The 14,197-nt window shown below is 42.4% G+C and overlaps 1 protein-coding gene across 4 annotated transcripts in view; it reads right to left on the reverse strand.

Moving 5' to 3' along the window:
* The window catches only part of kiaa1328 (KIAA1328 ortholog), a 202,500-nt gene that overhangs the window by 129,632 nt on the left and 58,671 nt on the right, over nt 1-14,197 (reverse strand). For all 4 annotated transcript variants that reach the window (XM_078220701.1, XM_078220681.1, XM_078220671.1 and 1 more), the window contains one exon: nt 4,007-4,125. In XM_078220701.1, the coding sequence (XP_078076827.1) occupies nt 4,007-4,125 (119 nt within the window). The remainder of the gene's footprint in view (nt 1-4,006; nt 4,126-14,197) is intronic.

Consider the following 14,197-nt stretch of genomic DNA (forward strand, 5'->3'; position numbering starts at 1 on the left):
TAAATCACTAAACATACATGCAGCTTATGTAAAAATTACCCCTTGTTCCAAAATATATCTATAATCCCTGAACTCCTCAAGACTTCCTCCTTCCCAAACAACATCCAAATAAATCTACAAGTCAAGTCCAGCTTATAGTTACCACACGATAGGGCTGAGAATCAAGATTGGGAAAACGTCTTTCCTTGGTCCAGCAAAGATATTTAAACTGCCTTTACGAAGGTGTCTGTACTACATTGGCACTGAGGCTTAGATGTGAACCTAGCCTCCTGCTTGTGAATTGTAGACTGGCCTCTCGACTGTTAGATATAAACTGGCCTCTCGGCTGGTAGAGGTAAACTGGCCTCTCGGCTGTGAGAGATAAACTGGCCTGCCTGCTTCTGAGGCTGCTGGCAATTACACCATTTTTCCTCTCTGACTCTTCATTCTGTGTATTTGGCTGTCTGCATCTCAAATTCCTTGACTCTACAAAATTAGCATGTATATATTGCCACTGACTTTTAAGCTGTTTCCTAGATGCCTGCTAATGTCATTACTGGGAAAAATCATTTCTCATTATGCCTTTTGAATACTGTCTACTGCTGTCACTAGACAGATTTCTACCTGTTGCTGGACAATATTCTGCACTCTCGCCTTTCCTTCTCCCCTCTGTACTCTAAGAACTTTATGTTCTGTCAGTATAGCACACAAAAAACAATACTTTTCACTGTATACCAATACATGTGACAATAATAAATCAAATCCTATCATACTTTGTTAAATTCTTGTTACTGATGTTACTAGGCAGATCTATGACATTACTGAGAACATTATGGCACAAGATATATTTTGTAGACTGCTATCCTTAAAATCTGCATACATTTGTGTAAATAAGTGGGAGTGAAGGAGTTACAGTTAAACTTTCCATGTTTAATATGTTTTTGGTTTCTGATATTTAAAACTACCTGTCAGTCCTGTGACTTTGTTCATCCACATTTTCTAAAACAGTAAAAGTTACGGTCTTTTCGCCAGGGTCCCATTCTGGGACCTTCCCATCCAATAGTAACATCAACTTGGATCATAACAGAGGTTGCTTAAATGACAACATGCTTTTGCAATAAATATTCAACATAGAATCTCATGTCACACGTGAGTAAAGAACTTGGAACGTTAACACTAAATTTGCAATTTATTCATTTACTGCACCCTCTTGCTCAGTTTCCTGATGGGTCATCAGTTTTTCTCCCTGTACTACTCATGACCATAGCACTGCCTCACACCTTAACATAATAACAAGTACCAAATGTTTCCTAACCTTTAACAAACTTAAATTTCCTGGTTTTACACTAAATCCTTTAAATTTTAACTTGGTAATTTTTGCAGAAATTTAGCTCTTAACCCAAATCTGAGGTTGAACAGAAAGCAATTTTTGTTCCTATGGAAGCTTCCATAAAGATTTGAGCAGCCTATAAAAACACAGCTCCTCCCCAAAGTCAGATTAAACCAGAAAATTTTATGTTGAACATGTGGCACAGAAACTTTTATGTGCGACATCTGAAGTGTGAAGGACTTTTATATATAAATTAGCATTGTACTCAACTGGATATAATATAATTAATATTGCTGCTATGTTAAAATCAGTCAATATCCACGTGGCATACCATATGTGCAACATGCCATAGCAAGCACAGCAAAAGAATATAACTGTCCTTGAAATAACATGTCTTGTTATGAAGCAAACGTATATTAAAAAATCAGATAATTTTACTTAGTATATGCACAAGTTTAGCGGGTGTAAACTAGCATTTGCATTTAAGAAATGGTATCCTGAATATAATTCTTTCTAATACTTATGTAAAGTTTGAAATAAAGTGAAAATGCTGGAAATATTGCTAAATATTTCTAGCATTTTTGTTTTTATTTCTGATTCCCATTATCTGCAGTGTTTTGCTTTCACATCTATGTGAAATGTATTTGTTTTAAGAAAATAATTCTTCTCTTGGAAAAATGTACTTTGCTGCTTCGAGGCCTCAGGGCCCAGGAGAACACCACCTCATGCTTCCTTGACCTGCAGATGAGTCTAATATGGCAGAAACATAACTAGCATCTCATTATTCTTTTGTTACATCCAACAGGCGCTCAAGCAGAATCCCCATTAAATTCTCGTCAAGTTGACTGAATAAGTTTACCTTCTGTAGGTGCAAACGTACATTTAGCTTTTCAGTTCTCTCTACTGACCAGGGCAAAAGAATAGCTAGGGAGAGAGTGGGGCCTCTTAAGGACCAACAAGGTCATTTATGTGTAGATCCACAAGAGATGGGTGAGATCTAAAATGAACATTTCTCATCGGTATTTACTGTTGAGAAAGGCATGGATGTTAGAGAACTTGGGGAAATAAATGGTGATGTCTTGAGGAGTGTACACATAACAGAGGTGGTGGTGCTGGAGGTCTTAAAGCGCATCAAGGTAGATAAATCCCCGGGACCTGGTGAAGTGTATCCCTGGACATTGTGGGAGGCTAGGGAGGAAATTGCGGGTTCCCTAGCAGAGATATTTGAATCATCAACAGCCACAAATGAGGTGCCTGAAGATTGGAGGCTGGCAAATGTTGTGCCTTTGTTTAAGAAGGGCTGCAGGGAAAAGCCTAGGAACTACAAGCTGGTGAGCCTAATGTCAGTAGTGCGTAAGTCATTATACGGTATTCTGAGAGATAGGATCTATAGGTATTTAGAGAGGCAAGGACTGACATGTCTTGCAAATTTGATTGATTTTTTTGAAGGGGTAACCAAGCTGGTAGATGAGAGCAGTGCAGTCGACATTGTCTACATGGACTTTAGCAAGGCCTTTGACAAGGCATCGCACGGTAGATTCCTGCACAAGGTTAAATCCCACGGGATCGAGGGTGAGGTAGCCAATTGGATACAAAATTGGCTTGATGACAGAAGACAGAGGGTGGTGGTAGAGGATTGTTTTTCAAGCTGGAGACCTGTTACCAGTGTGCCTCAGGGGTCGGTGCTGGGTCCATTGTTATTTGTCATCTATATTAATGATTTGGATGAGAATTTAGGAGGCATGGTTAGTAAGTTTGTAGATGACACCAAGCTTGGTGGCATAGTGGACAGTGAAGAAGGTTATCTAGGATTACAACAGGATCTTGATCAACTGGGCCAACGAATGGCAGATGGAGTTTAATTTGGATAAATGCGAGGTGATGCATTTTGGTAGATCAAAACAGGACAAGGCCTACTCAGGTAATGGTAGGGCATTGGGGATAATTATAGAACAAAGAGATCGAAGGGTACAGGTTCATAGCTCCTTAAAAGTGTAGTCACAGGTGGCCAAGGTGGTGAAGAAGGCATTCGGCATGCCTGGTTTCATTGGTCAGAACATTGAATACAGGAGTTGGGACATCTTGATGAAGTTGTACAAGACAGTGGCAAGTCCACACTTCGAATACTGTGTACAATTCTGATCACCCTACTATAGAAAGGATATTATTAAACTAGAAAGAATGCAGAAAAGATTTACTAGGATGCTACCAGGACTTGATGGATTGAGTTATAAGGAGAGGCTGGATAGACTGGGCTTTTTTCCCTGGAGCGTAGGAGGCTTAGGGGTGATCTTATAGAGGTCTATAAAATAATAAGGGGCATAGATGAGGTAGATAGTCAACATCTTTTCCCAAAGTAGGGAAGTCGAAAACTAGAAGACATAGGTTTAAGGTGAGAGGGGAGAGATACAAAAGGGTCCAGAGGGGCAATTTTTTCACACAGAGGATGGTGAGTGTCTGGAATGGACTGCCTGAGGTAGTAGTAGAGGCAGGTACAATTTTGTCTTTTAAAATCATTTAGATAGTTACATGGGTAAGATGGGTATAGAAGGATATGGGCCCAATGCGGGCAACTGGGAATAGCTCAGAGGTTAAAAACTGGGCAGCATGGACAAGTAGGGCCAATAGGCCTATTTCCATGCTATAAACATCTATGACTCTAACTATTCCAGCCAATCTGAGAAGTTTGGGGCTTACCTTTTGCTTACTGTTGCTGAACTCAGGCGAGGATTGGTTCGGTTTTTCTTTCTGTTCAGACAGATAATTCTGGTAAATGCTCAAGAGTTCCTGGCATTTTTTATACTGCTGTTGCAAAGGTACAAAGTGGGTCAAAGGAAATAGCACAATAGGGAGAAAAAAGTAAAACACACACTGCTATTTCAATGACATTACAAAGACATTAGAAAGTAACAATTTCCTCTCAAAACGAAGAGACGTGTTCAAGAGGGCAGAAGCTTTATTCAGCATAAAATGGCTTTACAAAAGGTAGCAAAGCACTCACCTCTCAAGGAAAATTAGGGATGGGTGATTTAAGCTCATCTTGCCAGAAACACCCCACAAATAAATAAACTAAAACAAAAGGAAGAATATGGCAGCTGCACCGTTTATTTAAAAATCTAATATTGCACCTGGGAGCTTTCAATAACTAGTAAATGATTCACTTATGATTGGTTATGTTTCAGGGTACTAATAAATATTTCTGAATTTTTTTCAATAAAACAAAAACAAGTCACATTTAACCAACACTTTACATATCCTCACGACATCCCAAAGTATTGCACAACTAATAAATTAAAGTACAGTCACTGTTGCTATGTCGGCAAAGCCTGCAACTAACTTACAAAGGAGATAAATGAGCAGTAAATCTGATATGATGCTCAGTTGGGGAAGGAATATTGGCACATACACTGGGAGAACTATTTGCTCTTCAAATAATACAATGTCATATTATGGTCGTGGGATGCATTTCAGAATTACAAATAGGCCATTAAAAAGGGGGCATTACACAGCAGTTAACAGGTTGTTCATGAAAACCCTGCCATCATGTAAACATCTTAGCAGTAACAGAATGCTGTACTATCACAGGTGCTGTCTTTCAAAAGTCGTTTAACTAATACAGCAATGCAGCACCCCATCATTGCACGATAATGTGTGTGTGATGGAGTTGCTATAAACATTCATACAATACTGTCTGAAGAAAATTAAGGAACTCTCCCAGGGTTCTGGCCAACCATCTGTCCTCAGCTCAACCTCTTCAGCTGCTTCATCAATAAACTTCCCTCCGTGATAAGCTCAGAAGTAGGGATGTTCATTAAATGATTGCAACAATGTTCAATGCCATTTGCGACTCTTCATGAACCAGATCATTTCAATATGCAGCAAGATCTGGACAACATTCAGGCATGGACTGTTAAATGACAATTAACTTTCAAATCACAAAGCAGGCAACAAGATGAAGGCATGTAAAATCACCAGCTCCAACGCACCCCTCCCTGGTGAGCTCAATGCATTCTACGCCCGGTCAGCGAGAGCATGCCCTCCACCCTAGATGAACCTGTATCTGGGGTCACCTTTGCAGATGTCAGAACAGCTTTCTCGAAGGTCAACCCACGGAAAGCGACTGGCCCGGATGGGGTACCCAGACCAGCACTCCGATCCTGCGCGGATCAGCTGGCGGGGGTATTCACAGACATCTTCAACCTCTCTTTACAACAATCTGAGGTCCCTATCTGCTTCAAGAAGATGACCATCTTTCCGGTACCTAAGAAAAACCAAGCAGCATGCCGGTGGCTCTGATATCCATCATTATGAAGTGCTTTGAAAGGCTAGGCATGGCACGAATCAATTCCAGCCTCCAGGACTATCTGGATCCATTACAGTTTGCCTACCGCCGCCACAGGTCCACAGCAGACGCCATCTCCCTGGCCCTGCACTCAACCCTGGAACACCTAGATAACAAAGACACCTATGTCAGACTCCTATTTATTGACTACAGCTCAGCCTTCAACACTATTATTCCCACAAAACTCATCTCCCAACTCCATGGCCTGGGCCTCGGCATCTCCCTCTGTGACTGGATCCTGAACTTCCTAACTCTCACACCACAATCAGTAAGGATAGGCAACAACACCTCCTCCACAATCATCCTCAACACCGGTGCCCTACAAGGCTGTGTTCTCAGCCCCCTACTATATTCCTTATACACCTATGCCTGTGTGGCCAAATTCCCCTCCAACTCGATTTTCAAGTTTGCTGAGGACACCACCACAGTGGGTCGGATCTCAAACAATGACGAGACAGAGTACAGGAATGAGATAGTGAATCTGGTGAACTGGTGCGGCAACAATAATCTCTCCCTCAATGTCAACAAAACGAAGGAGATTGTCATCGACTTCAGGAAGCGTAAAGGAGAACATGCTCCTGTCTACAACAATGGGGACGAAGTAAAAATGATCAAGAGCTTCAAGTTTTTAGGTGTCCAGATCACCAGAACTCTATCCTGGTCCCCTCATGCCGACACTATAGTTAAGAAAGCCCACCAACGCCTCTACTTTCTCAGAAGACTAAGGAAATTTGACATGTCAGCTCTGACTCTCACCAACTTTTACAGATGCACCATAGATGGTTGTCTCATAGCTTGGTATGGCTCCTGCAAGGAGACTGCAAGGAACTACAATCCATCACGCAAACCAGCCTCCCATCCATTGACTCTGCCTACACTTCCCACTGCCTCGGCAAAGCAGCCAGCATAATTAAGGATCCCACACACCCCGGACATTCTTTCTTCCACCTTCTTCCGTCGGGAAAAAGATTCAAAAGTCTGAGGTCACGTACCAACCAACTCAAGAACAGCTTCTTTCCTGCTACTATCAGACTTTTGAATGGACTTACCTTGCATTCAGTTGACCTTTCTCTACACCCGAGCTATGACTATAAGACTACATTCTGCACTCTCTCCTTTCCTTCTCTATGAACGATATGCTTTATCTGTATAGTGCACAAGAAACAATACTTTTCACTGGATGCTCATACATGTGACAATAATAAATCAAATCAAAGTGCCAGGCAATGACCATGGCCAACAAGACAGAATCTAACTATCTCCCCTTGACATTCAATGGCATTACCATCACTGAATCTCCCACTATCAATATTCTGGGGATTACCATGGACCAGAAACTGAATTGGACTAGCCATATGAATACTGTGGCGACAACAGCAGAAACCTGCTAAGTGTGTGGGCTGCATGGTGGCACAGTGGTTAGCACTGTTGCATCACAGCGCCAGGGCCCCGGATTCGATTCCCAGCTTGGGTCGCTTTCTGTGTGGTCTACAGGTTCTCCCCGTGTTTGCGTGGGTTTCCTCCGGCTGCCCCGGATTCCTCCCACAATCCGAAAGATGTGTTTGTTAGGTGCATTGGTCATGTTAAATGCTCCCTCAGTGCACCCGAACAGGTGCCGGAGTGTGGAGACTAGGGGATTTTCACAGTACCTTCACTGCAGTGTTAATGTAAGCCTACTTGTGACACTGATAAATAAACTAAAAAAGAACTTAACCACCGATGAGACAAGGACTTAAGTTTAAACACTCCAAGCCTCCAGTTTCACCAAATTCAGACAGGATAAAGCAGCAAATAAATATAACAGCATATAGACCAACCTGTTTGAGCTTCAGGGGTTAGTCATGGTTCTGTTGTTAAATTGCATACGTTTTCCATTTGCCCTTTGCTTCCACCTTTCAGTTGAAAGCACAGAGCGATTAGGAACACTTCAGAGCTTCACCAAACTAATGCCACTCAACCTCAATTGACTGGAATGTACAAGAGTGGAAGCCCTCCAAAACTGGAAAGACCACCTTCAGCCTAGGAGAGAACTCAAATAGTTTCAAAAAAGTGGCTAGTAGAATCTGTACCTCTGAGACTCCAGCCTCTTCAAATCAGAGAAATGTGAATCACTTGAGTTACTCTTTGGCTAAATGTTGATGTCGTACTCAAACTTAAATTCTACAGTCAATTCCACTTCTACCAAACCAATGTAGTCTCAGAATATTTTGACAGAGGGCTAATAACTTGACCTAAAAGGCCAGCTATTTGTTAGCTGTCAAATCTGACTCTTGAGAATAAATGAAACCAAACCCAATTGTTAATTCTGCAGGGTCTCACAAATGGTTTGTGGTTATTTGCAAAGCTTGAGTTGAATGTATAAACCTTTTTATGTTTTCCACAGCAGCATAGGCACATTTTTCAAGGACACTGTGCAGCATACACACGCTCCACACTCATCTGTCCCTAAAGTGCCCTGAAAATAATCACTTCAATCAAAATTGCTTCAATCAAGCAAAGGTTATTGCTGTTGTGAAATTATCTGCCAGTCTCTGCGGGCATTCTCTCCAAGCAACACTTACCCTGCCAAAATAATGGCTAATTTCTTATCTAACACTCTATATTTAAGAATAAAGACAACAGATAACGACAATAAACAAGTCCAAATTTCTCTCTCGAGTTCTGGAAATAAAATTTCAAATAAAACAAGACACTAATTCATATTCTTGAACTTTCTTCATGAAATAAAATATGATGTAAGGAGCCTCAGGATGTACCTTTTTGAATTTGACTAATAAGAGATTGAGAGAAAGATACACAAAAAGTGAAGTTTTCGATTACAGTACAAAGGTGCAAAACATGGTGACTGCTGCCCTCTGCAGATCATCTCGATGAATGACTTGCATTTACTCAACTTAGCTTTTGTTTTTGATATTTTGTTTCCAAAATCTCTTTGGAATAAAATAGTATTCAAATTATAGATGTTGCTGAAAAGAAACATGATCATTGAATTATAGAATCCCTAAAGTAAAGTTTATTTATTAGTCACAAGTAAGCGTTACGTTAACACTGCAATGATGTTACTGTGAAATTCCCCTAGTCGCCACAGTCTGGTGCCTGTTCGGATCAATGTACCTAACCAGCATGTCTTTCAGAATGTGGGAGGAAACCAGAGCACCCAGAGGAAACCCACACAGACACGGGGAGAACGTGCAAACTCCACGCAGCCAGTGACGCAAGCCGGGAATAGAATCCCTACAATGCAGAAGGGGGCCATTCAGCTCCTCACGTCTGTACCAACTCTCCAAATAAGCATCAAATAAGCCCATCTTCCGCCATCTCCCCATAACCCCATGCATTTACCATGGTTAATCCACCTAATCTGCACATCTTTGGACTGAGAGGGGAAACCGGAGCACCCGAAGGAAACCCACGCGGACACGGGGAGAGTGTGTGAACTCCACAAAGCTAGATAGCCAGCCAAGACCGGAATCAAGCCCGGATCCCTGGCACGGTGAGGCAGCAATGCTAGCCACTGTGCCACCATGCTGAAGCTTTCCGTTTTGCAGTCATCAGAACAAATGATAGAAAGCCAAATTTCAAATGGTCACAACAATCTATACCATAGGAGTACCAATTAGTTGGCAAGTCGACTCTGATTGGCCAGGGCACTTCCACAGAGGAACAATGGGGGAAACTTCGGCTCCACAAGCTCCCAGGTAATTCAAAAAAGGTGCAAAGCTTGAACATATTGCTTTTGTTTGCAGGGAACAGGCCCCTGCATGAGTGTATGTCACTTCTAACAAGTGTAAATAAGCCACGTTATAGGCTTGATTAATGACCTTAAATTGGTTGTTAGTACAGCTATAACCATCCTCAGGATCATTCAGCAAGTGCTGCCTGGTTGTGGAATCACATCTCACAGCAGACATTTTATTTGGGGTTTTGCAAGCACAGGCTGGTTAAGTATGGTCTGTACTCTGCCTATTATGAACAAAGGAACTCAATGAGAAGACACTGTTGGTAGTACTTCTTCAGTGCTTGCTGTAGATCTTTGAAGTCTCTGAAGTATATAGGAATGTGGGGAATTAGTGCATGCTTAAAATACTCTCTTCCTCAGTCAGACAAAGACTATGCTGGCACATAGGAGATGATGATGTATTTTGTCCTGAATCTTGCTCCAAAGTCAGATGGAATTGTCTGCTGCAATTCTGAAACACGGTGGACATACCGTCCTGGTATGGCTGCACAACTTCATATCCCCATCTGGGAGGAACACATGTCGGGGATCTCAGGACCGCTGTGATCAAGACTACATTCAAGGGAGACAAATCCAATTGAGATAACTGCAGAGGAGTTTCTATGCTATCTGCCACAGGAAGATCACTGCAAGAATTCTCCTCGGCCGCTTCCTCTGAGTGGCCCAGAAACTCCTTTCAGAATTGCAGTGCAGCTTTCACCCATCGGGAGGCACCAAAGTTCCAGAAAAGTCCCAGGAATATCATCAACTGTTGCACAAGGTCTTGTGTGACAGTCCAAAGTTGTTCTTAACAGCTGACAACTTGCTTCCTTTTTTAGCCAGATTACTTCTAATTCCCAAATTGACTTTCATGGCGAGGGACATTGGAAATTCTTCTCTCTAGCCAAGTTAGATGAATCTTATAATCTTGTTTAAATCCTTTCAAACTCGGTCCCCAAGTGCAAATAACCACTCACTTTTCATGTGATGATCAACAGGGTCCAGCATTTTACCTCCCTCTGCTCTCTCTCTCAGGTTCTTGCAGACTGATCTGTCTGAGAGGTTCAGGGATCTCTTCAGAAAAACATTGGAACCCGATACTACGATGGCTTGTTATGGATTCTTCACCTCTCAAAGCCCATCTTCATGGTAAAATGAATCACATGGGCCCTGTATCCAGATAGAAATTAGTTAAATGCAACTCAAGATCCCCCAACTCCATCCTATTTTTGAATTAAATAGACAGTTTGAAGTTTAACCATTCATAAAGCATAACATGCTTAACATCTCCCTGTGACTTAGATATTAACAGTCTAGTCCATATTAACACAGCTGCCTTGGTCATTGTTCACAGATGTGAATATCTTTCACGGTAAAGCAATTAGCCTCCGCAACCCCACCCATCCCTCCCCCTTTAACTTTCAACAACTAATCCACCCAAGCTTCTTGTCTGGCAGAATTCAGAACAGGTCTTATAACTCCCCATGTTTACTCTGAATTTAAAATGTGTCCCAAAACATAAAAATCTTATTTGAATAACCAGCAACAAGTCTTTTCTGAGTATTAAAACAAAGGATTTTTATGTGACAGGGGGATGGGAACCGATGCAGGAAGTCAGAGGGAAGTAAAGTGGGAACAGAAACAAAAGGCGGTAAGGGGAAAAATGGAAGGCAGAGAAACCAAAGATAAAAATCAAAAGGGCCACAGACAGAGACTGTGGAAAACTCAGTGAATGGACCCAATTAGGCGAAGAAAAATAAAACACGGAGAGTGTACAAAACATGACAGGACAGATGGTCTGAGGTGCGCTTGCTTTAACGCAAGGGGTATGACAGGTAAGGCGGATGAACTTAAAGCTTGGATTACTACATGGAGCTAGGATGTTGTGGCAATTACGGAAACCTGGATGAAAGGAGGGCAGGGCTGGCAGTTCAGCATTCCAGGATTTAGGTGCTTTAGGCGAGATAGAGAGGGTGGCAAAAGAGGTGGGGGCATTGCTTTACTGATCAAGGAGAATGTCACTGCTATACAGAGGGAGGACACTTTGGAGGGATCATGCAGTGATGCCATATGGGTATAACACAGGAACAGGAGTGGTGCAATCACACTGTTGGGGTTGTACTACAGACCTCTGAACAGCCAGCATGAAGTGGAGGAGCTGACATGTCAGCAGATTATGGGAAGATGTAAAAACAACAGGGTTGTTGTGATGGGCGATTTTAACTTCCCCAACATAGACTGGGATTCCTTTAATGTCAGGGGCTTGGATGGGGCAGAGTTTGTTCAGTGTGTCCAAGAGTGCTTCTTGAGGCAATATGTAGATAGTCCAACTCAGGGAGGGGTTATCTTAGAACTGCTTCTGGGAAATGAGCCTGGACATGGGATTGATATCTCAGTGGGGGACCATTTTGAGATCACAATTCTATAAGTTTCAAGCTACTTGTAGAAAAGGATATGTCTCACAAATTTGACTGAGTTTGTTGAAAGGTAAAAAAGGTAGATGTGGACAGTGCAGTTGATGTTGTCTACATGGATTTTAGCAAGGCCTTTGACAAGTACCACATGGTGGGTTGTTGCACAAGGTTAAATCTCACGGGGGGATCCAGGGTGAAGCAGCCAAATGGATACAAAATTGGCTTGATGACAGAAGACAGAGGGTGGTTGAAGAGGGTTGTTTTTCAAACTGGAGGCCTGTGACCAGCGGTGTGCCTCAGGGATCAGTGCTGGGTCCACTGTTATTTGTCATTTATATTAATGATTTGGATGAGAATTTAGGAGGTTTGGTTAGTAAGTTTGCAGATGACACCAAGATTGGTGGCATGGTGGACAGTGAAGAAGGTCATCTAGGATTGCAACAGGATCTTGTTCAACTAGGCCAATGGGCTGACGAATGGCAGATGGAGTTTAATTTAGATAAATGCGAGGTGATGCATTTTGGTAGATTGAACCAGGGCAGGACTTACTCAGTTAATGGTAGGGTGTTGGGGAGAGTCACAGAACAAAGAGATCTAGGGGTACAGGTTCATAGCCCCTTGAAAGTGGAGTCACAGGTGGACAGAGTGGTGAAGAAGGCATTCGGCATGCCTGGTTTCATTGGTCAGAACATTGAATACAGGAGTTGGGACGTCTTGTTGAAGTTGTACAAGACATTGGTAAGGCCACACCTGGAATATTGTGTACAGTTCTGGTCACCCTATCATAGAAAGGATATTATTAAACTAGAAAGAGTGCTGAAAAGATTTACTAGGATGCTACCGGGACTTGATGGTTTGAGTTATCAGGAGAGGCTGGATAGACTGGGATTTCTTTCTCTGAAGCATAGGAGGGCTTAGGGGTGATCTTGTAGAGGTCTATAAAATAATGAGGGGCATAGATCAGCTAGACAGTCAATATCTTTTCCCAAAGGTAGGGGAGTCTAAAACTAGAGGGCATAGGTTTAAGGCGAGAGGGAAGAGATACAAAAGAGTCCAGAGGGGTAATTTTTTCACACAGAGGGTGGTGAGTGTCTGAAACAAGCTGCCAAAGGCAGTAGTAGAGACGGGTACAATTTTGTCTTTTAAAAAGCGTTTAGACAGTTACATGAGTAAGATGGATATAGAGGGATATGGGCCAAAGGCGGGCAACTGGGACTAGCTTAGGGGTTTAAAAAAAGGGGCGGCATGGACAAGTTGGGCCGAAGGGCCGGTTTCCATGCTGTATACCTCTATGGCCCTATGATAGAGCCCAGAGTGAAAGTACTAAACTGGGGGAAGGCTAACTATGACAGTATTAGGCAGGAGTTTGGAAATGTAGACTGGGGGCGGCTGTTTGAGGGTAAATTCATATCCGCTATATCTTTTAAAAGTCAGCTGTTAACAATTCAGGACAAGTATGTCCCTGTAAAATGAAAGATAAAGATGGCAAGATTCAGGAACCCTGGATGACAAGTGAAATTGTGATCTTCGTGAAAAAGAAGGAGGCATACATAAATTACAGGAAATTGAAAACGAATTGAAAACTTTTAGGCGAGATTCTAACTTAGAGGCGTTCAGATAATCCCAAAGAGGGTAGCTTCGTACCATTGGCTCCTCAGCCAAGCGCATACACCAAATGTCTGAATCTGTGGCTCTTCACGTACTAAGCAGGATTACTATTGCAACAACACTTTGATTGTTATTGGGAATACAAAGATAGCAGGAAAGAGCTTAAATAGGGAGTTAGGAGGGCTAAAAGGGGCCATGAAGTGCCCTTGGCAGGCAGGATTAAGGAGAATCCCAAGGCTTTTTATGCGTATATAAGGAGGGTAGCTAAGGAAACAGTAGGTCCACTCAAGGACAATGGAGGGAATTTGTGTGTAGAGCCAGATGAGGTGGGTGAGGTCCTTAACAAGTACCTGGCATCAGTATTCACAAAGGAGTAGGATGTGGTAGGTGGTGAGTGTAGGAAGGAGGATGTTGACATTCTAAGACACGTTGAGATAAAAACATGGAGGTGGTATTGGAGGTTTTGAAAAACATTGAGGTGGACAAGTCCCCAGGGCCAGATATCCCAGAATACTGAGGGGCGAAGGAAGAAATTTCTGAGGCCTTGGCCAAAATCTCTGTATCCTCTTTAGCCATGGGCGAGGTACCAGAGTATTGGAGGGTAGCTAATATTGTTCCTCTGTTTAAGAGCAGAAGAGACAATCCGGGAAATTACAAGCCTGTGAGCGTTACATCAGTGGTGGGGAAAGTATTGGAAAAGATTCTTAGGGACAGGATGTACTCGTATCTGAAAGAGAATAGGTTTATTAGCGATAGGCAGCATGGTTTTGTGAAGGGGAGCTCATGTCTCACAAACTTGATTGAGT

The sequence above is a fragment of the Mustelus asterias genome, chromosome 1, assembly GCF_964213995.1.
Source record: "Mustelus asterias chromosome 1, sMusAst1.hap1.1, whole genome shotgun sequence".
Taxonomy (NCBI): domain Eukaryota; kingdom Metazoa; phylum Chordata; class Chondrichthyes; order Carcharhiniformes; family Triakidae; genus Mustelus; species Mustelus asterias.